Source organism: Lepidochelys kempii, chromosome 19 (assembly GCF_965140285.1).
Source record: "Lepidochelys kempii isolate rLepKem1 chromosome 19, rLepKem1.hap1, whole genome shotgun sequence".
In the NCBI taxonomy this organism is placed as follows: Eukaryota; Metazoa; Chordata; order Testudines; family Cheloniidae; genus Lepidochelys; species Lepidochelys kempii.
In genome coordinates, this window is record NC_136398.1 from 8,480,303 (window position 1) to 8,506,210 (window position 25,908).

At 41.2% G+C, this 25,908-nt stretch overlaps 1 protein-coding gene across 1 annotated transcript in view; it reads left to right on the top strand.

The window, feature by feature from the left end:
- LOC140900304 (calcipressin-3) overlaps window positions 1-25,908 on the top strand; it is an 81,545-nt gene that overhangs the window by 13,404 nt on the left and 42,233 nt on the right. The window contains exons 3-6 of the mRNA XM_073317407.2: window positions 8,065-8,238; window positions 9,180-9,351; window positions 10,568-10,755; window positions 20,411-20,558. Coding sequence (XP_073173508.1) covers window positions 8,065-8,238; window positions 9,180-9,351; window positions 10,568-10,755; window positions 20,411-20,558 — 682 coding nt within the window. The remainder of the gene's footprint in view (window positions 1-8,064; window positions 8,239-9,179; window positions 9,352-10,567; window positions 10,756-20,410; window positions 20,559-25,908) is intronic.

Below are 25,908 nucleotides of genomic sequence, written 5' to 3' on the forward strand. Positions count from 1 at the left end.
CAGCCTTAATCTGTATATATAGTTTTGTTCATTCCACAGCACTTCATAAACATACATGCAGCACCACAGAAATGCTGCCATCTCTGGGATGAAGGGTAACAGCCAGGCAGTGTACATGGCATTGCATAACAGTGGGAGAAGGGAAAACAAGGGGCAAGTTCCTGATCTTAAGTGTCTTGGGATTTCTTGTGTCCTCATAGAGCAGACAAGGCCTCTGATGAAAAGACCTACACACAGCGAACAGCATAGAGCTCAATTTATCTGCCCCATAAAGGTAAAGAGCTCATCCATCCCTTCCTAAATTGGAAACTGTTTCCAGGGAATCTCGATATTTCAGCATCTTGCTGTAGGACAACTTAAATAACAAACTTGTGCTGCATATTAGACTCTGGAGTTGGGATTCAGCCTCCTACTCCCAGAAATGGAGGTGGACAGCAGGAGGTCAGTGCAGAGTGCGTGTGTACGGACTCTCTCTGCATGTTCATGACCCCTAGATAGAAACAAGGCTGGTAATCTAGATCTAATTTTAGGCCTACCTGCCTAGAGTGCCCATTTAATAGGTAACCTACAATTCAGTAAGGATGCTCTTGTCAAAGATGCTTCACTAGTGGTTTTGACAGCTCTTTATATATCTAGTAGTAAACTATATTGGCCCATGGGATAAGAGTGCATTTTTTTTAGGCTTTGCAAATCCAAAAGAAAAGCCTCAAGGAATGAGGACTCTTATGCAAAGGTTTACTGGTTACAGTACTCTAGAAATATCAAATCTTAATCATCCCTCTTCTTTTACTGCAGTTCAGATAAAACTGCAGATGGCCTGTGTTTAAGAGTCTTTGAAAGGGAAAGGGTATTCTAATCTTCTGACCTATGTCCTGAATACAAATGATACTAAATATAAAAGTGAAATATTGCTAATATGGCTTTGTGACTTTCAGGCTTTTTCCCTTGTTAACATCTGTCCATAATTTCATAACTGCCCCCCAAATAACTTACTGGTAGCTATCTATCAGTTTTATACGTCTTTCCTGCTTGTTAACAGATCACAGGAAGGCCCTGCCCATGCTGAAAACCATGTCTAAATACAGTTGTTGCTAACAGAATTCTACCATGGCTTCCCTAACCCCAGAGTAGAAATACATTTTTTTTTTTAAAAAAAAGAACCACACTAGCCAAGCCATGCTATAGAGCCACTAGCCTCCATAGCCCAGAATGCAGTTTTATAATACAGTTCTAACACAGTTTTCAGATTGAAAAAAATCCCTGCCTAAACTGGTCATGGAAACAGTGCTAGAATTCTGTTGGCAATAAGTGTTTAAATACATTTCAGATCCTACGGTCTTGGAGGTCTTTTTTCTTCATTACCCTTGATCACAGAGGCCTATATCACGGTCTTCACTGCATTTTTTCCGGTGTTAGGAAAATGTCTTTCAAAAGCAGGTTTCAGAGTAGCAGCCGTGTTAGTTTGTATTCACAAAAAGAAAAGGAGTACTTGTGGCACCTTAGAGACTAACAAATTTATTTGAGCATAAGCTTTCGTGAGCTAGAGCTCATTTTTAAAAACTTTCTTGAAACATTATTGTACCCGATGATTGGGATAAGACTTGGCTTACGGAGACCAGTCCATTTCAAATCACGGAGAGTGAACTTAAAGAATTACAAAAGGAGAAGTTATGCTCAAGGTGGGCTGCTCAGAATATATCAGCAAGATATAAACCCGATTAAACAATTCACAGAACAGAGAGTGTGTATCCCTGCAAAATATACAGGTCGGCCAATTTCCCTTCTCCCAAATAGGAATCTGTAAGATAGCATCAGCAATTTCAGGGAGTAAGGATTTCAATCCCTAGCTCCCCAACATCGCTTCCAGTGGGGAGGGGTAGAGGCAAAAGAGCCCAGCATCCTATAGAACAAATTTGAAACGGTGCCCTGTCAGCGATGGCCAGCATACCATGTTTTTAGAAAATCTAGACATTTTGGCTGCTGACTGCTGCCCTTTTCTCATTTTGCATTATCCTTTAGATACTGTGGTCGTCCAGGATTTGGTCTTTTCGTTGTGTTGTAGGTGTGTTCTTTGTCCCTTGTTGACAGAACATATTTGTCTTTTAACCATTGCCTCGTGCAGATGCAGTTAGTGTGTTAACTAGCGTACACTGGTTTATGTTCTGTGTGGAACTCATTTTGTATTCTAGTGAAGTCATTTGCAGTTATTCCTCCTGATGCAGTGTACTTTGTTCCCTGCAGATATTGCAGTAGCTACAAGGACCTGTCCAGTGGCTTTCATTGTAGAATACCTACAATCTGATGATTTTTTGTTCACTATAATCCTCATTATCTTATCTCCAGTAGCTGCATGAACCGTTATCCTATGAGTCTGATCAACTCATCTAATTCCAGATTTATTTGCTTTATTCCATAGCATTTTCTGCCTCTGCATGTTAATTTAACACCATCTGAAAATGTAATAACTCATGAAATTGTGCCATTTTCAAAGCCATTTAAATATAAGGTCAACCAGAGTGAGCATGATAGTGAACTAGTTTGTCTCTCTCCAGGCTTTACATTTTTGTTTTACCAATAGCCTCTGCTTCTTATCTCTAAGCCACTTTGCAGTCCAATTTTAATTGCTCTTTTCCAAGTACAATATATCACAGCTATCGACCTTGGAGATCCTTGATGCTAATGCCAGGAGCTCTAGAGCTAAAGGCTCAAAGGGGGGTTAACAAAGAAAATATGTTTCTATTTTTGGCAATGGGTAGCCTCAGGCATCCACACACTAGTACTTCTGTGCCTCACTGACCCTAACAAGGGCGTGTGTAATGGGAGGGTTGTTAGCACCCTGGCACAGAGGCTAACCAAGGAGGTAGCCAATCTGAGAGGCAATCAGAGCCCCTTTTATCCTTTTCTGCTTTAATTTAAAAAAAGAAAAGGAGCTGTAGCTCACGAAAGCTTATGCTCAAATAAATTTGTTAGTCTCTAAGGTGCCACAAGTACTCCTTTTCTTTTTGCAAATACAGACTAACACGGCTGCTACTCTGAAACCTGTTTTAATTTAATTTACCCTTACCATGGTTTAACTCTTTTGGGGGTCTGTTTTAATATTAGTTTTAAACAATTAACTGTTAAAAAAAAATCTGTACTATAGAAGCTACTGGAAATGGATAGTGCAGATAGACAGGAGATGAAGCATAAATCAGATATGCAAATAACTTTTAAAGCAGCTTACAGATCTGCACTCGAATAGGGGAGAGGACGTTATATAATAAGAGCTGTTGCTCTGTCAGCCTGCTATAATTGTATTCCTGTGGTGCAGGAGAAAGGTGCCAGCTGTTGAGTTTTTCAAATGGCTTATTTTCAGTTGCAGAGCTTTCATTTTTTCTTCTTTTCCCCTGCAGAAAATACCTGGTTCATCAGCCATCAATGTTATATGTAGTATTACCCACATCTTTTCAGTTTAGTGTGAGCATGGGGCTTTTCTTTTAATGTGAGCTAGCTTTTCTGGGGACCTACACAGACCTAACTTCCAGCCCTATATGTTGGCACTAAACTTCTACTAAAGATGACTCAAGTGTGGCCCAAATATATTTATATGAGTCATCAGTGAGCAGAAATACATTGGACTACAGGCTGTCAGGAACAGTATCCCCGATAATGTCATGGCAAACCTGGTGACTGAACTTTGTGACTTTGTCCTCACCCATAACTATTTCACACTTGGGGACAATGTATACGGTCAAGTCAGCGGCACTGCTATGGGTACCTGTGTGGCCCCACGGTATGCCAACATTTTTATGGGTGACTTAGAACAACGCTTCCTTAGCTCTCGTCCTCTAATGCCCCTACTATACTTGCGCTACATTGATGACATCTTCATCATCTGGACCCATGGAAAAGAAGGCCTTGAGGAATTCCACCATGATTTCAACAATTTCCATCCCACCATCAACCTCAGCCTGGACCAGTCCACACAAGAGATCCACTTCCTGAACACTATGGTGCTAATAAGCGATGGTCACATAAACACCACCCTATACAGGAAACCTACTGACCGCTATTCCTACCTACATGCCTCCAGCTTTCACCCTGACCACACCACACGATCCATCGTCTACAGCCAAGCTCTACGATACAACCACATTTGCTCCAACCCCTCAGACAGAGACAAACACCTACAAGATCTCTATCAAGCATTCTTACAACTACAATACCCACCTGGTGAAGTGAAGAAACAGATTGACAGACCCAGAAGAGTACCCAGAAGTCACCTACTACGGGACAGGCCCAACAAAGAAAATAACGCCACTAGCCGTCACCTTCAGCCTCCAACAAAAACCTCTCCAACGCATCATCAAGGATCTACAACCTATCCTGAAGGATGACCCATCACTCTCACAAATCTTGGGAGACAGGCCAGTCCTTGCTTACAGACAGCCCCCCAACCAGAAGCAAATACTCACCAGCAACCACACACCACACAACAGAACCAGTAACCCAGGAACCTATCCTTGCAACAAAGCCCGTTGCCAACTGTGTCCACATATCTATTCAGGGGACACCGTCATAGGGCCTAATCACATCAGCCACACTATTAAAGGCTCGTTCACCTGCACATCTACCAATGTGATATATGCCATCATGTGCCAGCAATGCCCTTCTGCCATGTCCATTGGTCAGACTGGACAGTCTCTACGTAAAAGAATAAATGGACACAAATCAGACGTCAAGAATTATAACATTCAAAAACCAGTTGGAGAACACTTCAGTCTCTCTGGTCAGTCGATTACAGGCCTAAAAGTTGCAATTCTTCAACAAAAAAACTTCAAAAACAGACTCCAAGGAGAGACTGCTGAATTGGAATTAATTTGCAAACTGGATACAATTAATTTAGGCTTGGATAGAGACTGGGAGTGGATGGGTCATTACACAAAGTAAAACTATTTCCCCATGTTTATTCCCCTCCCCCCCTTCCTCAGGAGTTCTTGTCAACTGCTGGAAATGGCCCACCTTGATTATCACTACAAAAGGTCGTTCCCCCCTCTCCCCCCCCCCCGCTCTCCTGCTGGTAATAGCTCACCTTAAGTGATCACTCTGGTTACAGTGTGTATGGTAACACCCATTGTTTCATGTTCCCTATGTATATAAATCTCCCCACTGTATTTTCCACTGAATGCATCCGATGAAGTGAGCTGTAGCTCAGGAAAGCCTATGCTCAAATAAATTTGTTAGTCTCTAAGGTGCCACAAGTCCTCCTTTTCTTTTTGAAAATCCATCTCTGTTTGTAAGGACTTCAGTGCCTTCAGCATCGGCTACCTTTCAGAAAGTTAGTAAAACTGTAACATCAGTTAAAAACAAAACTGAAGAGGAAATACTTTCTTAAACAAGCTACCCAAACTGCTACAGTTCTTCCTCCATAGAGCTGACACTATCCCATCATTCCTTCTTTGTGTGGAAAGTATTGAAGACATGCACCACAAGATACTGGCTTTATAATTTGTTTCATACATGTCTCTGATAAGTGTCACTTGTCACCACACTTCTGCTCCAAAAGCATTACCTGGGCACATGAGGTTAATGTATGGAGACATGCTAGCTCTCTGTCTAATGACACTTAGATAATTGGCTGCCACATGAAATCATTCTGTAAGGTGTTTGTCACGTGGGCTTTCAGAATGCAACCTTCATTGGCATGTAAATTCACATGGAGCCTTCTTTTGAACTGATATGTTTTAGGATTTGGTTAAATTTTCTCTAAATGTAGTTTGTGAGCAGTACTGATTGACCTGTTAGCAAGCTCATCTGAGTTGATTGATTTTAGCAGATAAGGCATTATTTTAGAACAGGCCAGGATTGTGTGTTAGGTCTATAAATGGAAAACTTATTATGCAGGCTTATTCCTAATGCTTGCAAGAACAGAGCTGCTTTGATATATTATTTGGCTTTTATCTGTTTTATGAAACTCTGCTTTGTCAGCCTCTGGACATAGATTTCAGTAGCTTGATTTAGTTCTCCCTGTATCTTCTTTTAAGGGGTGAATGCACAGCAGACACACACTTACTGAATCACATGGAAAATGTGCTCTGTGTGCACATACTGAAAGTGCATCCAAAAATCAGCTCTTTTGGGGGGGCTTGCGGGGTTATCCTATCCATTCATTTTATTCTTCTAACTTTTCTAGTGAATTTGGTGCTTGCAAAAGGTGCTGGACTGACAGATCTGGAGTCTGATTTCACTCTCTAGCTCCATAATCAGAACAGCATGGACCTGTTTCTCCTATGCCGCCCTCCACACCCAACTTGCCCTCCTGTAGTTCAAGGAAACTTCAAGCTCCATTGGCAAAACTAGTGGAGTTTTCAAGCTGTGCAAGCAGAATAGATCTGGACCAAAACATAATCTTCCCTCTTCCCCCATTCAAGCCCCACTTTGCAATAGTTAAACCTGTAAATAGTGTATATGTATTGCACAAATATTTTTCACATATCACTTTTCGTCTGTAGCTCTCAAAGCTCTTTACAATGGTGGGTAATGATCAGTATTCCCATGTAACTGATGGGGTGGGCACTGAAGCTAATAGAGATGCCATGAATGTGAAACATAGATATTTAACTTCTATTTTTTTGAAGTATTTTCAGGTACCAGGCCTGCCTCCTAGTCATCTTACAATTTTTGTGATGTTAATGATATTTTGCTATGTCTTTTTTTTTTTTTCCACTGATGCTTTGGTGAAGGCTCGCCCAAACAAAAGGTGAAACTTACTGACTGCAGTGTATGTATAATCAGCTAGGCAGTGAACTATTTTATTTCAGCCTTTTAAAAGGCAAATACATGAAACATACATTTACAGAAAGGGTTGTCAAATGCAGAAGTTAACAAAATCCTTTTCAGGGTTTTTTTTTTTCTCTGCTGTAAGTGGAAGAAATTAATCATTGGAGTTGCATTTAATAATAGAAAGCAGAAGAATTCAGACAGAACTGACTTATGTAGTGTCATAAGAACATATGAATGGCTATACTGGGTCAGATCATTGGTCCATCTAGCCCAGTATCCTGTCTTCCAACAGTGGCCAAAGCCAGGTGTTTCAGAGAGAATGAACAGAACAGGCAATCATTGAGTGATCCATCCCCTGTCATCCACTCCCAGCTTCTGGCAGTCAAGAGGCTAGGGACACCCAGAACATTGGGTTGCCTCCCTGACCATGAACTTATCTAATTCTTTTTCTAACCCTGTTGTAGTTGTGGCCTTCGCAACATCCCTTGGCAATGAGTTCCACAGGTTGACTGTGCTTTCTTTACATGAAGCTGTGGTAAACTTGCTACCTATTAATTTCATTGGGTGACTCCTGATTCATAGGTTATATGAAGAAGTAAATAACACTTGCTAATTCACTTTCTCCACACCGTTCGTGACTTTATAGGCTTCTATCATATCTCCCCCTTAGTCATTTCTTTTCCAATCTGAAAAGTCCCAGTCTTTTTAATCTCTCCTTATATAAAATTAATTCCATACCCTTGCTCATTTTTATTGCTCTTCTATGTATCTTTTCCGATTCTAATGTATCTTTTTGAGAGAGGATGACCAGAACTGCACACAGTATTCAAGGTGTGGGTGTACCAAGGATTTATATAGTGGCATTATGATATTTTCTGTCAATCTACCCCCATGGTGTTTTCCAGTGCCGTAGGTGAAAGACCCACAAAAGTGGAAATATCTTTATGTTGAGCTGTCACTAGATGGCACCATATGAATTAAGATCTATAGGCCTTTGTTTACATGAGTCCAAATTACTATAAAAATGGAGATGGAATTGACAATAAAACAAGGCTTAGAGTTTCAGGTTGGTTAATTTCTCTTACAAGCTTCTAATAGAAGAGATGTCTAATACATTTGCTGGGCAAGTCTGTACTAAACTTTTAAAATCAAGGGGGTGAGTGAACTAGAGAATCTTCAGGTTCTAAGGGAGTAATTTAGTTGAAGAAACTTAACTGGAGGGAAAAAGTCAAAGGAAAATGTATTTTCACTGAATGAAAATCTTCATTTTGTGTCTGAAGAATCTTTTTATTTCACCTTTAGGAAAGATTCGAAGCACTTTTCACAATCTATGATAATCAAGTGACATTCCAGTTGTTTAAAAGCTTTAGAAGAGTAAGGATAAATTTCAGCACCCCAGAGGCAGCAGCGAGAGCACGGATAGAATTGCATGAGACAGACATCAGTGGGAAAAAGCTGAAGCTGTATTTTGCACAGGTACGATGCAATGTGTAGATGCTCTAAATGCATCCTTATTTCCTCTCCATTCTGTATTTACTGATGGATTCTCATTCCTGACAGCATTCTGAAGTTCCCTCTAACCACACACACATGCATCCTTTCTCCAATTCAGTGTGAATCTACACATTAGGGACTCTTTTTCCACCTGCAGATGATACAGCTCCACAATTGGCTGGAAGGTTCACTCTTGAGTGACAAAGCCCTCCCCTCCTCCCCAAGCTGAATGCACTCCTTTCCTTAAAGTGCAGTCCTGCATCTCCTTTCCACAGACACTGGGTCCATGTACAAATTGTGTTGGATTAGTGGCTCAGCATGTGTTCTATACAATGCCAAGTTCATTGTCAGCATTCAGCAAAGTAACTAGAAACAGTCGGAGGAAATTGAGAGGAAAAAGTAGACTTAGGCTATGTCTACACTACGCACCTGTTAGCGACACAGCTGTGCCGCTACAGCCGTGCCACTAAAAGGCGAGCAATGTAGCCACGGTTTGTCAGCAGCAGAGAGCTCTCCTGCCAACAAAAACTTCCACCCCCAACAAGCGGTAGTAGCTTTGTCTGCTGACAAAGCACTGTTCACACCGGCGCTTTTCGTCGGCAAAGTTTTGTCATTCGGGGGGGGGGGGGGTTTCCACACCTCTGACTGACAAAAGTTGAGTTGTTCAGGTTCCAGTGTAGACAAAGCCTTAGTATTACGAAAAACTTTGTGACCATGAGAGAAGTCTCCCCGTGGAATAGTCTCCCAAGGAAGTGGTGTAAATTCTGTTGCTTGCAACTTTTAAAGCTAGACTGGATAAAACATTAGAAAGGTGTTATGAAGAACAGTCCTACATTGCAAGAAAACAATATCTTTTCTTTCTCTGTTAGATCCTCTAGTCTAACTTCTGTGATTCTGTTATCATGGTGGCATTGTTTCTTCAGGTCCAGGTGTCCAGTGAAGTAGGAGACAAGTCCTACCTCCTTCCCCCAGAACCTGTCAAACAGTTCCTGATATCGCCTCCTGCATCTCCACCAGTTGGGTGGAAGCAGAGTGAAGATGCAACTCCTGGAATAAACTATGACTTACTCTGTGCTGTTTCCAAACTGGGTCCAGGTAAGAATGTCTTCCTGCTTTTGTTGCTGTTCTGCTTCAGAAATGTCTGTTCAGTAGCTTTCTTCACCTCTCTAGGAGAAGGAATGGAGTATAGACACAGATCTCCTGTTTGTCCCTACATGGTTACTTGTGGGGACAAAATGGTTCTATGCCTTTTCTGCCAATTTCTTAATCGATTGGCGAGAGCTTCAAAGTTTAGCACTCTGCTGGATTGGATGCTCTTGAGCGAGAGCCACATATTTACTTAATTTTGCCAGTGAAATCTCAGTGCATATTTAATTGAATGAGAAACACATGGAAAGGTTCAGTTAGTTGGAGTGATCTATCTTAGCTATTTTCTAGAGTGCCAATCACTGCCATATTTAGATATGGTCACCATGTAATTTAACTGTCAAACCTTTTAATTGACCTTTTCTGGGGACCTTGCCATTTCTTTCCCCTGACAACAGAAACTCCAATTTCTCAGTGCATGGTGTGACATGCTTTGTTACTGACTTGATGTGTTACTTTGGTCAAAAATCCCTTTCTCTCACTAGAACTCCGTTTGTTCATTTGTAAAATGCATAAAGTAGTAACACGACTTACTTCAGGGGGAGGCTTAATGTTTGCAAAGCTCTTTTTAGATCCTCTGAAAGGTGTGGTAGACGTGCATAGTGTAAATGATATTGCTTCAGTTTTGTATGCAAATTAAGACAAATATAGCTATAAACCCTTTAACGATGCACGTAAATTTGTTTCCATCTCTCCCTCCAAAATATCAATTAAGTGTTATTAGTGTGCAGAGAGCACAACTTACCAAATATGGTGGCAATGTATTTCAAAACATGTAAGCAGCGCTAGTCAAATCAAGTATGAAAGTGGACTAAACTAAAGATGAAAAGGAATTAAAATGAATCTTTAGGTTTTTAGTACATCATTTACTGTGAATAATAATGGAAACATGTTTTGAAATAAAAATAGTTCAGTGATTATTTTTTTATTTCCTGTGGGATGGTGTTATAGGTTGCAGAGTAACAGCCGTGTTAGTCTGTATTCGCAAAAAGAAAAGGAGTACTTGTGGCACCTTAGAGACTAACCAATTTATTTGAGCATAAGCTTTCGTGAGCTACAGCTCACTTCATTGGATATATATAGGTTATATAGGTTATAGGTTGGTTACTTTGAGTTTAACTGTCGGACCTTTTCGCTTGCTTTTTCTTTGTGTTGTACTCTATAGGGGAGAAATACGAGCTTCATGCAGGAACGGAGTCTACTCCTAGTGTAGTCGTTCACATTTGTGAAAGTGAAACGGAGGAGGAGGAGGAGATGAAAAATCCCAAACAGAAAATCCTGCAGACAAGGCGCCCAGATCCTAACAATCCAACAATACTAAATGAATCTAAAACATTTGATTGTACACAGGAGGTAGGGGGTACCATGCACTGCTAAGTCTTGTGATGCTGTAAACAATATCTATATGAGGATATTAAATTAATACATGTATTGATGTCTGCATTGCTGCATTATATATGGCAGCGGGAGATTTTACTTGTAGTTGTCTCTCATGTTCAAGTTCTTAGATGCCAATATTCTAAACAGCACTTTAATATTAAAGGACTAACCCCCCAAATGTAGCAAATCCACCAGATTTAAAATAATGGCAAAGCAAGAGTTTGGGGTTTTTTTTGAAGATATGTTACCATTTTCTTGATATTGTATAGCACGATGTACCAAATGCTAAAACAATATCTTATCAGTACCAGCTATAATGTTGGTTACAAAATAGTTTCTTCTGTAACAGTCAAATGTGGTATTTTTTTGTGCTGGTACAACAGCTTCTAATTAATATATTGATTAAATATAAGTGTAATATACAGTGTACACTAAAATTCCTACACAGATTGGCCCATTTATGTACATGTTCCGGTTACTTTTCTCAGAAATGCCAAATACTTTTTATTTTAAAGGTACCTTTATGATTTGACATGAGGCACAAATACATGTGCAGAATTAAATAAGTTGTAGTTGGCAGAACTGCAATTAGGAAAAAAAATAAAGAGGGAAAACCACAGACCACTTAGGAGGCAGATGGAGTTTGCCTCTAAAATATTATGCTGCTGTAGGGTGGTGTTACACTGATAGGTACAATTGTTCGCATTGTCAGTTGATTAAAATAAAAACGGACTTACAGTATGTTGCGTGAAACATGGTTTTGCCTATAGAATGTTAAGCCTCCAGCCCTCTCTAACAATACTGTAATGTCCCCCTGTCGTGGAGACGGCCTACATAATATGTGAAGTGAATAATCATTAGATTATGATTGTGATGTTAGAGGATAAGAGGTCCAGGGTTAGTTTTTAACTTTTGCTCCTAAACTTTTACAGTTTGCTTCCTTTTTTTAAGACAATCAGTTGCTAGATTGGTTCAGCTAATCTCTACTCTGTTTTTACCCAGGTTGCACTCCTGATTTACTGTTCTGATTAAAAACATGGTATTTTTCATGGCATCCTGTATGGCTGATAGCATATCTGCAACTTCTGAAATAGGAAGCACCTTTTGAAATATACATTTGTGGTTTTGTGAATTTCTGTGTTAAGTGTTTTAGTAGGAGGAAATATGCCTCAATATAGTGGCACATGCTCCTATGGTTTTATGCTATTTTATAAGCAACCTTTTTTAGCCTACACAGATTTTTTTCTATAAAAAATAGTTAAGAAATTCTTCGTGAACAAACTAGGCTGTTTAGGTTCATATTTGATTCTGTACATAAATCACTCTGAAATTGGCCTTTACCCAAATCATGATACTGTTTTTTAATTATGTATAAAGTGTTTATTGAACTCTCAAAAGCATTTTGACTTGATTGACAGCAAGAGAGTGCATTAATGGTGATAAATTCAAACAGGCACAGTAGATATGACTTCAGTATTGTCAGCTATTGATTTTTTCCTGTCATCAACTTCAAGTTGCAAGATGGGATCCTGCAGGCAGGTCCTCGTTTTGGAGACAGGAATAGTATACATTTGAGTTCCGGGGTGGGGGGGAAGTAAGAAAAATCTTTCCTCTTATGTGTCTTGCCTGTATTGACATAACATTTATGTAGCTCTTTATTATCAAGCCATTCAAAGCCTATCTTACCTTTTTCACTGTTCCCCACCTCCAGTTGCAAACTTATATTGTCAGTAGGGACTTGTGCATTGTAAAATGCTAGAAATCAATTTGGGATTTTCTGTAATGTTACATTTTTGTTAGTTGCTCATTCACCCCCTAGTAAATGTTGTTATAAAGTGGAAAAACTTAAGGAATGCCGTCTTATTAGGCAAATGATCAAGTCAGTAATGCTATTGTGAAAGTAGCTTGTGTGAAATGTATGACGTGCATTCCAGCATAAAAGATCCATGGTGTAAAAAAAGACATGGAATAAAAATAACAGTGCCATTCAATGTTTTCCATTAACCGTATCAAGCTTGGGCCCATATGGAATATGTAATTTCTTTTTTGGAAGCTGGGCATCCTAACAAAATCTGTATGCTTGCAAGTTGAACGAATCGTCAACATCGAGGGTTTCTGGTTTGTGTTGGTCTTCGTTCAGATTTGTGGTGTTTGTGTATAAGCAAATTAGGAGTAAGACAACGTTTGTGTGGCTTAAAAATACTGCCTTGAATTAAATATAAAAATCGCCCATGCACGTCCACGCTCTGAATGCTTGGCTTTGAACTGCTAGTGCCTACCTTGAGCTAATTTCAGCACTGCAAAAACTGTTGATTTTCAACATGTTTTGTAAGAACAAACTGTTCTCATGTTGTTTTTGTTTTGGTGAGGTTATATCATTTTATCCTAAAACTGGAAAATGCCAATATCCCAGTCCCTTATTGTAGCTGATCAGAACATTCACCTTGGAAAGTTTTGGGTGGGAGGGTCGTTTTGTTTTTCTTCTTACTAAACTCAGTTTCTCCAACTCAGTTGGTCGGGCAAGTTTTATTTGCAGCAAAATACCAGATACTTTTTCCTCCACTACAGAAAAAGTCCAGCCTCTATTACCACCATTGGGGAATATAAGTTATTCTTTAGATAACTGGAGTGAGGAAAAGACCTTGGTGCAAGAGATGAAAGAATATTTTTGATCAAGTAAACCAAGATGTTCTTAAGCAGTCTCTGTTGAAATACATGTCTGGTATGTAATAGATGCTGCACTGGCATTGGTTGACATTTGCTTGATCAATAAATCCATCTTATCAAGCCCTTGAGCATACAGCCAATATGGGTCAATCATTTGGCCCTGAGGATCTGCCGGTAACCTGTGTCCCATATATCAGATCTACCTTGAAAAGAGTTGAGGTGCATGCTAAACAGCCAAATTCATCCCTGGTATAATTCTTACTAGTCGGTGGTGTTTCACCAGGAATTAACTTGACCCCTTCTTCCTACCTTGAATGTTATTCTGATCAGTGGTATAAGAGTAGTGTGAATTTTTACTGGGAGTTCTTTTAAAACATAATTATTTGAACTTCTATGAAAGTAAAAGGGTTGTCGACCCAAAAGTTCTGGGTATCTGTGAGAAATAAAATTAAACAGCAAATTACCCTCAACAGCCAACAGAACTAAACCTCCTACAAAATTCTTCTTCCCCCCCCGCCCCCCCAAGATCTAATCTCTATCAAGCCCCCCCACTTTGCAGCACCCTGTACAAATAGATGAGCCTTTGCAGCATTTTAGTTGAATTATATCTCTTTGTGACTTATGGGATGTTTATACTGAGCAGTCAGCAGACCAAATTAATAGGAAAACAGCCCCTTCTTTGGGAATATGGAATGAGGCTCTTTCACATTGCTTTGTTCATCTTTGCCATGTAATCCTAAAAAAAGGAAGGTATCTGACTTCATGATGCCTGTGGCAACATGCTTAATTTAAATCATATTGACTAGTCTAGTTTGTAGCCAGATTGACTGCTCAGCCTGAAAATAAGCTGCAAAGATGACAGAACTGTCTCACAAGATGACACATGGTTGGAGAAGACCAGTTAGGTGAGATACTCAGCTGGTGTAAATCAGCACAGCTCAGTTGAGGACAATGGAGCTGTGGCATTAGCTGAGTATCTCGCCCATCTGCTGAACGATCAAAGTTTTAAGAAAGTAATGAGTTTTCAAAACTATTTCCAAAAGCAAATACTAGAAAGCACACTTGTTGCTGGTGCTTCAGCGCTATGTGAAAGGTTCATTGAAGAGATTAGAAGAATTATAGTTTCCCAGTTTGGATAATTCACTTCTCCCCTGGCTCAGATGATGGTAACTAATTAGTTGCAGCCTGTGTAACTAATGTAATGAAGTAATCCTCTTTCTCCTTCTCTCAAGATATTGGGTCTCCCTTTGTGAATCCTCTTTTTCAAATTAAAACAGACTACATATGATTTGTAAGAGGCAATGCAAGAGAAGTAGATGGACAGTATTTACGGGCCTGTTCTCCCATTTGTTTTGTTGGGAGGCTACACAATTAGAGAACTCGCCCAAAATGATGGTTTTTTTTTTTTTTTTTAAACCGTGCAACTACAAGGTAGGAAGTTTGAATCCATGTGAGGTTCCACAGTGTCTCAGTCTGTCCTCTGTCTTCGTATTTTTATGGCTCTCCTCTTCACCATATCTGAGCACCTTGCACTCATTAATGGATGTTATCCCTGATGAGGTAAGGAAGTACTGTTATCCCCATTTTACAGATGCAAGAGCTGAGGCACAGGGAGGATGGTGTCTTGCCAAAGGTAACATAAGCCATGTGTGGCTGAGCTAGGAATTGAACTCTGGGCTTCTGAGTCCAGTGCCCTGTCTGCTAATCATCCTTCCTAGGCTTGAGCCAATCACTCTTTGGGTTGACAAACTCCCTGCTCCTGTATGTTGGGGATACTAGATTTTTTTGGTGGAGTTTCAGCTTTCGCTCACAATTGAGACAGTCAGTTTTCCCTCCATCCAATAGAAATTGCCATTTCACCTACCTGATCTTTCCCTTAGCCCATATTTTGCTTTACTTAATCACTAAGGGCTTGTCTACACTGCGAAGTTGTCAACAAAACTTTTGTCTTTCACAGGTACTTCAAAAAGCGCTCCCCCCCCAAAAAAGACAAAAGTTTTGCCAATGCAAGTGGCAGTGTGAACACAGCTTTGTCGGCAGAAGCACTCTCCTGCCGACAAAGCTAATGCTGCTCGCGGTACTGGAAGTATTTTGTCAGCAAAAGTGCCGACAAAGTACCAAAAAAGAACGTTTACACACACTGACTTTTAGCGACAAGGCTGTGTCAACATAGTCTTGTCACTAAAAGCTGCATGGTGTAGACAAGCCCTAAGATGGGTTTTACTTTCTCATAGTGCAGTTCCCTGCCAGCAGTTGTTCATTTTACAGGTGCTGAATTCTTTTCTCAAATTGGGAACTGAACATCAGATGTATATTCACACACAAGAAAATTGCAGTGGTTTTAAGTGTGGAAATTTGTGTATCAGAGCACTTTTGTGTGCCTAAAAACAAGGTTCTGCAGGCCAGTTGCCATCACATACAGTACTTGCATGGTTTCTGATATGTACCTCCTTAAAAAAAAGAACACTATATCATGTCTATCTCCTGGACTTCATAATGTCTTCTTTGGAAATGTACATTTTTTTACTGGAGGGTTCTGTGTCTATCACTGTTTAAAATATTGACTTTGAACAGATCTGGACTTTAGAGAACTGATCTATTAATTTCCATTAAACCACTACTTTTTAACACCTAAACATTGCACAATTAAAGGATTACATTTGAGAAGCAAGATGAATGCATCAGTTGAGAACAATGGTGTCTGTCGTCCTACTTGATTTCTCTCTCTCACTCTTGCTGCTACTTTGCGTGAAGTGTTATAGTTCCAGGAAGTATTCAAGTAAATTCCAGCTGTTGATCACATGACAGCTTGTTCCATAGACATATGTTTCTCTTGCACATGTGATTTCTGTACTGTTTGGTCTTTGGCTAAATCTTCCATCACTTTCATGTCAGTATGTGACCGTTTAATTCAATAACATTCTTTAGGAATTGAGAGTACAATCAGTTTTTGCCTGGTCTGTCCTGTATTTTAGATGTACATTACCATTTTTGTCCACCTGTCGATGCGTGGTATGTCTGTATTCTCGATGAACTATAATAACATGCACTCCATATTATATTGTACCTGATGTGACAATCCAAGCTGTAGTCCATGTAGACTGGCTAAATATGACCATGCTATGGTTGCTCTGACAACAAAGTCTATAATGTTCTGTAAAAATGGCAAAGCAGAATGTGTGGTTTGGGTTTTTTTGTTTGTTTGTTTGTTTGTTTGTTTTTGAAGCTCTTGTGACTCCTGGTAAGTTTTGTTTTTCAAAACTAAGAAATAAAATTAGTTTATTTTTGTTTTTTAAACTCATTGGAGGAGACTTCTTTCTACTTCGTGTATGTGTGATGTCAGTGTATCCCCTGCATCAGACTACCCTGGGGTTAATATTACTGTTTCGATATTGTGGTGCCAAATAAGCGCCTCTCCTGGACTGCACAAGTGGGAATGGCTAGCCTCTGTTTTAGCTGTTGAGAGAGGGAGGATGGTCCAGTGGTTAGTGCACTAACCTATTTGGAAGACCTGGGTTGATGTGCCTGCACTGTCATGTATGACCTGAGGCACGGCACTTAGCCTTCCATAGCCTTGTCTGTAAAATGGGCATCAGAGCAGACATTCAAAGTCGTGTGGGGCTCAGAACTATGTAGTAGGGGGGGCCACATAAATATGATACAATATAGACCTTGGGATTTTGGAATGGTGTGTGGAGATTGTCAACCTTTTAATATATGGGAAAGGCACCTAAAGGTTTGGAGAGATGCATTTTAATGTCTACATAAATCCTAAATCAAACATACAGAGATATAGATATTAAAGGGAACAGCTCTCGGATTCTAGGTGGGGCAGAGAAGGGTTATTAATTGTGCAGCTGAGGGGTGGAGTTAAAGTTGAAGGGGGAGGTTGGGGAATCATTATCTCTGGGTCAGGTGTGTGTTGATGGAGTGGGGTGGTTTTCTCATGTAGGATTGAAGGGGCATGTCAATAGGTTTTGCCTGGGGAATTTTGTGATCTGTGAATGTTTCTGTGTTCCTATGGGGTTGGAGAGACTACAGTGGGCTTTTCCTTGTCCTTTATACTAGCCTATGCCCTTCAGCCAAACCTTGTGGCATTGGAACTGGGATGGGTTGGGTGCCATCCCTTGTTTGGTGCATGTGAGATGCTCCAGGGAGAGTTGGGGGGTCATTGTCTTTTTTGTTTTTAATGGGGATGGAAATTATTGTCCTGTGGGGGTGGGATGCTCTCTGAGGAGGGAGAGATTGGGATGGATTGAGTAGGAAACACCCTATTTTTAACTTGAGGAGGAAAGAATTGGGATGGGATGGTGAAAATTCTAAGCAGAGGCAGCTTGAGTGAAGTAACCCACCATGTGCACAAAGCCAGTGCCCCAGGGTCTGCATTGTCTGCCCATTGGCTACTGGGTTAGAATTTAAAACGTTGGTTTTGATCTCTAAATCCCTAAATGCCTTGCAAGCTGTCTGCTTGAGAAATTGCCCCCTCCCAGTGCCATGCTGTCTCCTCCCACCCCCAGGCTCGAGAGCCCAAGCTGTGACATCTTGCATCTTGAGCCATTCTTTTTAGGTGACAAATCTGAAAACCTGTTCCAGATGGAGGTGCTAATAAAGGAGGTTTTAGAACAAGTTAATAAATTAAACAGTAATAAGTCACCAAGACCAGATGGTACTCACCCAAGAGTTCTGAAGGAACTCAGCCGTGAGATTGCAGAACTACTAACAGTGGTATGTAACCTATCGCTTAAATCAGCCTCTGTACCAGATGGCTGGAGGGGAGCTAATGTAATGCTCATTTTTAAAGAAAGCTCCAAAGGTGATCCTGGCAATTATCAAGCAGTAAGCCTAACTTCAGTACTGGGCGAATTGGTTGAAACTATAGTAAAGAACAGAATGATCAGACACCTAGATTAACATGATATGTTGGGGAAGAGTCAACATAGCTTTTGTAAAGGAAAATCATGCCTCACCAATCTATTAGAATTTGCTGAGGGGGTCAACGAGCATGTGGAGAAGGGTGATCCAGTGGATATAGTGCACTTGGACTTTCAGAAAACCTGTGCAAGGTCCTTCACCAAAGGCTCTTAAGCAAAGTAGGCAGAGGGAAGGTCCTGTCATGGATCAGTAACTGGTTAAAAGATAGGAAATGAAGATTAGGAAAATAAATGACCAGTTTTCACATTGGAGAAAGGTAAAATAGCAGAGTCCTCCAGGGATCTGTACTGGGACCAGTGCTATTCATCATATTCATAAATGATCTGGAAAAAGGGGTAAACGGTGAAGTGGCAAAACTTGCAGATGATACAAAATTACTCAAGATAGTTAAGTCCAAAGCTGACTGAAGAGTTACAAAGGGATCTCACAGAACTTGATGACTGGGCAACAAAATAGCAGATGAAATTCAATATTAAAATAAATGCAAAGTAATGCACATTGGACAACATAATCCCAACTATACATTCCAAATGATGGGGTTTAAATTAGCTGTTACTAAAGAAAGAGATCTTTGAGTCATCATAGATCTCTGAGAGAGTTCATCTGTTCAATGTGCAGTGGCAGTCAAAAAGGTGAACAATGTTAGGAATTATTAGCAAAGGGATAGATAATAAGACAGAATATCATAATGCCACTCTGCAGTTGTGGTTGCCCCATCTCAAAAAAGATACTAAAATTGGAAAAAGTACAGACAGGCATATGAGGAGAAATTAAAAAGTGGGGCTGTTCAACTTAGACAAGAGATGACTAAGGGGGGATATGATTGAGGTTGATAAAATCATGAATGGTGTAGAGAAAGTGAATAAGGAAATTTTATTTAACCCTTCAGATAGCACACAAACTGGGGTCACCCAATGAAATTAACAGGCAGCAGGTTTAAAACAAACATAAGGCAATACTTCTTCACACAACGCACAGTCATCCTGTGGAACTTGTTGCCAGGGGATGTTGTGAAGGCCAGAACTATAACAGTTCAAAAAAGTAGTAGATAAGTTCATGGAGGATAGATCCATCAATGGGTATGAGCCAAGTTGTTCAGGGATGCACCCCCATGCTCTGGGTGTCCCTAAACCTCTGACTGCCGGAAGCTGGGACTGGACAATGGGTTAGATCACTCGATAAATTGCCCTGTTCTGTTCATTCCCTCTGAAGCATCTGGCACCCACCACTGTTGGAAGACAGGGTACTGGGCTAGTTGCACCATTGGTCTGACGCAGTATGGCCGTTCTTGTGCTCCTAACATCAAAGCAGCATCTGTGTGGCTACTTTGAGCATGCTAGCACAAGCCCACTAACCACACGTCTGTGGACCCAGTATGGGAGACTTATGTGGCAATTTTAACTCTCTCTGAGTGTAGATCAGGGATATGAATGAGTACGAAAATTGATCTACCCTTTCCCCTGAGATTAGTCTCTCTAAAAAGGGCTAAACCAGGGCATGGGGCTTTCCCCTATGGTGTGCCAGCTTTATGCAGGAGGAATCCTTCAGTTCCTAGTGCAGAAAATCTAGAAAATGAAAAATGTGCACCCCATCTCCCCCATTCATGCACCCAGTGTCAAATTCCATTTGCTGGCTAAGAAAAGGTGCAAAATAAACCCCACATGGCTGTTTTTTGCCCTGAGATCAGAAAGGACTGATTTACTCTGCCAGGTAAAGGGATGACTCGTCATGGCCCCTCAGCACACAATGTGATGATGTCCCCAGGAAATGAGTCTGTTAAAGTGGACAGGTGTGACCTAGGTTTCATGTTTACTATGTTCATAGCCAAATTAATTGTAGACGTACAGCAATTAAAATTGTGCACTTCACCCTCATTTTTGACACTGTGGTTGTTGAATCGTTGCTAATACAAAATGATTCTCCTGCCAGTCCAGGACTACTTAGGGTTTCCAGAGCTTTTTCTCACCAACTAACTCGAGAACAGACAAACACTTTGCTGCACACCTGGCTCTGTCTCTATCTTTTTCAGACATTTGGTATAATTTTATCCATGATCAGCTCTGCGGACAACATCAACGTTTGGAGTAGTAACTACCATAAAGAAGGATGGAACCGACTTGCAAAGGGAGCTGGAAAGATTAGAGCTGTGGATGAGAAGAGAGTCGGTCCTAATAAAAGTAGGTCCTACACCAGGTGAAAATACAGCACAGATACAAAGCCGGGGGGGGGAGAGTGTATAATCAAGGAGCTGCATCACTTTCAAATATTACATTAAAATCATGTAACACAAACTGAGCTCTCTTGTAGCTGCAAGAAAAGGGTAAAATCGGGATTGGGAGGATCTCTGTATTAAATGAGAACTAAGGGCCACAGTGTTAAATGTTTGGTTAGATATCGTAACCGGGTGACTGTTCATAAGGCCTTGTAGACATACGCTAAGCACAGGCACCTCAAGATGCTGAAGGAGGAACTAGGGACTGGGAGTCTGGACTAGAGAAGGTTCTGCAGGGAAATCCTTAGAAGAATCAGACTCAGGAAGGAAGTGTGGGTTGAGTTTTCTTTTGTTACTCTTTGGGTAACCAATAAAAAGCCTCTCAAAGGCACAAAGGACAGCTAGGCTCCTAACTCCCATTGACTTTTTGGCACTCATTTAGATTAAGGTATTTGTAACTGAACATGGTATTGTGAAGTGCTTAGCACAATGGGCCCCTGATTTCAATTGGCTCCTCGGTGCTACCATAATACAGATTAATAACAATAAATTGCCTGTGAAATTCTTCCCCAAAGCCAAACCCCAGGAAGGGTGTGTGTTTGGACTTTGCATAGGGTGTGCATAAGAAAAGGCTAATGGTACTTACCTCTTTTGTAAAGCACTTTGAGATCTACAGGTGAAAGTTCTACATAAAAGCTAGGGGTCATTACACACTCTTCAAAGCATGTTGAGAACTTCACTTACATACAGTGTGTATATCTTAATAGAAACATTATGAAAATGTAATCATCCACACACAGATGGGCGGAAAATTTGATTTACTGCAAGAATTGTCAGTGTGAGAGGCAAGGTGGGTGAGGTAATATCTTTTAGGGGACCAACTTCTGTTGGTGGAAGGGACAAGCTTTTGAGCTTCACAGAGCTCTTCCTCAGATCTGGGGAAGGTAAGACTGTCCAAGCTAAATACGAGGTGGGAGTGGTTTACATATTATAGGAGACCAGGTACAATGAAGTGGGCAATTAACATCTTTATTTCCCCTAGAACTGAAGTATGAATTGCCGACTTCAATTTAGGTGGTCTCCTACAACATGTGTGAACCCTTTCTGCCTAACAATTTGTCCCACCTTGTATTTAGCTGGCACGTTCTGGATACCCTACCTTCCCCAGACCTGAGGAAGAGCTCTGTGAAGCTCTAAAGCTTGTTCCTTCCGCCAACAGAAGTGGGCCCAGTAAAAGATACTACCTCACCTGCCTTGTCTCTCTCATCCTGGGACCAACACAGCTTCAACATCACTGCAAACACTAATGGGCAGTGAAACATAAGCCGGTAACAGAATTTGGGCCCACACCCTCCTCCCACACTCAGTCACCAGGCTAGACATGTGTTTCCCTGTTAGCATACTGAGAGGCTGAATTCTTGAGTCTGAGCATTTCTGTAGTCTATTCCTTTTTGGAAACATTTTGCACTGGTATGTGTACTAACTACTGGATGATGCTGCCTTCTTAATTTAAAAAGGAGTACTTGTGGCACCTTAGAGACTAACAAATTTATTTGAGCATAAGCTTTCATGAGCTACAGCTCACTAAAGCTTATGCTCAAATAAATTTGTTAGTCTCTAAGGTGCCACAAGTACTCCTTTTCTTTTTGCGAATACAGACTAACACGGCTGCTACTCTGAAACCTTCTTAATTTAACTATTTAGTAAATCAAGGAAAGCTTGGAAAGTAAGGAAGGGTTTCTATATTAAATTAGCCAGCAAAAGGAGCCTGTAAATCTCTGTGAATGAACATTGAAATAATTAGTTTATTATTTTAAAGTCTACAGAAACTGCATTCCTTTTGGTCACATGAAGTTCTACTTTATCTGTTTTGCTCGGGTCCCAGCTTGGATTGCAGCTCTGTGGTACTAGGTGCAGTACAAACCATAGGCACCGACTCCGTGGGTCTCCGGGGCTGGAGCACCCATGGGGAAAAATTGGTGGGTGCTCTGCACCCACCAGCATCTCCCCGCCCTGCCCTGCCCCAGCTCACCTCCGCCTCCTCCCCTGAGCGCACTGCGTCCCTGCTTCTCCCCATAGCTCCCAGCGCTTGCCGCCTCAAAACAGCTGTTTCGCGGTGGCAAGGGCTGGGAGGGAGGGGGAGGAGGGGGTACGGGGCGTGCTCTGGGAAGACGCAGGGCCAGGGTGGGGATTTGGGGAAGGAGTCCAATAGGGGTAGGGAGGGGGTGGAGTTGGGGTGGGGACTTTGGGGAAGGGGTTGGAATGGGGGCGGGGCAGGGCCAGGGTGAGCACCCACTGGAGCCGGGAAAAGTTGGTGCCTATGGTACAAACATAAGGAGACAAATCCCTACCCCCAAGATTTTACAGTCTGAAGACAGGCTTGTCAGAGGAACTGAGGGGGGTTGGGTGCCCTGCTCCAACTGAAATTCAGGCTCCTTTTTCAAAATACCAACATAAATAGGCAAGATGGACAATGAGTGACAGGGGACGCAGGTGCACAAAGCGGGAAAGTGACTTGTCCAGGATCACACAGTTGGTCAGTAACAGCAAGAAAGAGAACCCAAGTCTCCTGACCCCTAGTCCCTTTCCCTACCTCTAGGGCACCCTACCTCTCTTGTAGCCTAGTGAAATTCAGACTTCCTGAACAAAAACATGAACTATAGTTAATTCATGAGCATCAATTTCCCCACTACTTTTTGACCCTCATTTTCTCTCTTAATTAGAGCCCCTGCTAATATATTTGAATGGTTTCAGAGTAACAGCCGTGTTAGTCTGTATTCGCAAAAAGAAAAGGAGGACTTGTGGCACCTTAGAGAGTAACCAATTTATTTGAGCATAAGCTTTCGTGAGCTACCGCTCACTTCATCAGATGCATACTGTGGAAAGTGTAGAAGATCTTTTATACACACAAAGCATGAAAAAATACCTCCCAGCACCCCACTCTCCTGCTGGTAATAGCTTATGTAAAGTAATGTAACCATTGTAAGGAGAGTGATCACTTTAGATAAGCTATTACCAGTAGGAGAGTGGAGTGGGGGGAGGTATTTTTTCATGCTTTGTGTGTATAAAAGATCTTCTACACTTTCCACAGTATGCATCCGATGAAGTGAGCTGTAGCTCACGAAAGCTTATGCTCAAATAAATTGGTTAGTCTCTAAGGTGCCACAAGTACTCCTTATATTAGAATGGGTGTTTTTTTAGAATGAATAGGTCTGCAGATAAACACCTTTCTTATGTCTGGTTTCAGAGTAACAGCTGTGTTAGTCTGTATTCGCAAAAAGAAAAGGAGTACTTGTGGCACCTTAGCGAGTAACCAATTTATTTGAGCATAAGCTTTCGTGAGCTACAGCTCACAATTGTGCTGGAAATGGCCCAACTTGATTATCATACACATTGTAAGGAGAGTGATCACTTCAGATAAGCTATTGCCAGCAGGAGAGTGGGGTGGGGGGAGGTATTTTTTCATGCTTTGTGTGTATAAAAGATCTTCTACACTTTCCACAGTATGCATCCGATGAAGTGAGCTGTAGCTCACGAAAGCTTATGCTCAAATAAATTGGTTACTCGCTAAGGTGCCACAAGTACTCCTTTTCTTTTTTCTTATGTCTGTGTTGTCAGAAAACTAGCAATTCTCTTGAGGAATTTTCTCCCTCTTAAAAAGCTGACAACTATTTACTACCATCTGTCCAGTTTAACAAAGTGTATACCCTGGGAAGAGGGAGACTTCAAGAAAAAGTAAGTGCTGGCTTGTTTTAAGAACTTCTAAACACGGATTCTGGCTTCATGAACCTGTTGCTGCTGTTGGTGGTTCAATTTCTCGCTTCTCACTGAGCAATCTCCTGCGAAAAGGCCTCAAGCATAAAATGTCCCCACTTAATTTATTCCCAGGAAGGGAATGAATATTCCATATACCTTTTGAATGGGCTGGTGCCTCTCTGCACATATTGGGAGCTGCATTATCTTTCACTCTCTTCTGCTTATCTGGGTTTTGTTGCTCGGATCATTTAGTGTCTTGAAAAAATATGTTTGAGGGTTTAGTGCTCCTGTGTGGTTTTTTATGTGGAAAGGACCATAAGCAAACAGCCCCCACTCCCTTGGGGAAAATGCAGAAGTACTTGCCTTTGCTAATCTGAATAGGAGAAATGCACACCTAGGTGTATCTGTGACTCTGCTTCTACATGGGCTTTTATAGCACCTGTATAATTCTCCCACTTCTCCATTTTGAGCACTTGAAGGCCAGCGCTGATGGGGAGCTGAGCACCCTCAACTAAAGTTGAAGGGGACCATGGAATTCCAGGGGAGTTGAGGAGCCCCTAGGACCTTATGGGATTGGACTCTTAAACAGCTACTTCCCTGCTCTTTCCCATTTTTTCCTTATTTTTTAAATTGATTGCTGTTTAATGAATTGCATTGGCTTTGAACTGTATGTAATGATCAGTGGGTCAGAGAAGTGTCCAGAGCGGGGAGAGCACCCTGGAGTGGGGACACCCTAGCCACTGTCCTAAGTGACCTAAGTGGTTTAAAACAAAGAAAAGGAAGTATTTTTTCACACAACGTACAGTCAACCTGTGGAACTCCTTGCCAGAGGATGTTGTGAAGGCCAAGACTATAACAGAGTTCAAAGAAGAACTAGATAAGTTTATGGACAATAGGTCCATCAATGGCTATTAGCCAGGATGGGCAGGGTTGGTGACCCTAGCCTCTATCTTGTGTGTCAACTCAGAAGTGGATGCCAATGCATTAGCTAATAATAGAAGTTTAAGGCCTATGGCAAGTCTGACCCTCTGTAGACACTCTCTGCACAGACTTTCATTGAAGCCAGTGAGAGCTTTGTAAGTGGAGTTCTTGCAGAATTGGCTTCTATTTTGTATGGTATCTTTCACACACGCTCTAGTTCAAAGTGCTTTGTGGAGCTAAATAATGTGGAAGGACATAGATGAGTCATACACATAAAACAAGAGGAGATTTTTTTTTACCTGGAAAGGAAACAATGTGATTCTGTCACTACCCGTGTACCTGCTGCAGAGAAAGAAGACATGTGTTGAGAGTCAGAGGGGGGCAATAGGAATCAGGAGCTCTGGGATCTGTTCCAAAGTCTGCCTCTGATTCACGGTGTGACTTTGAGCAAGGAACGTAGTAACCTCTCCAGGCCTCATTTTCTTCATGTGGAAAATTGGGTTAATATCTAATTCTGTAAGCCTCACACCCCCCCCCGCCCAAAAACCCCAACTGATCCAGTTTTGCAGGACTTCTCTTTAGTACACCAAAGGGTCCAGGTGCTTTGAGCTAGTGGATAAAGGAATCAGGGATCATGG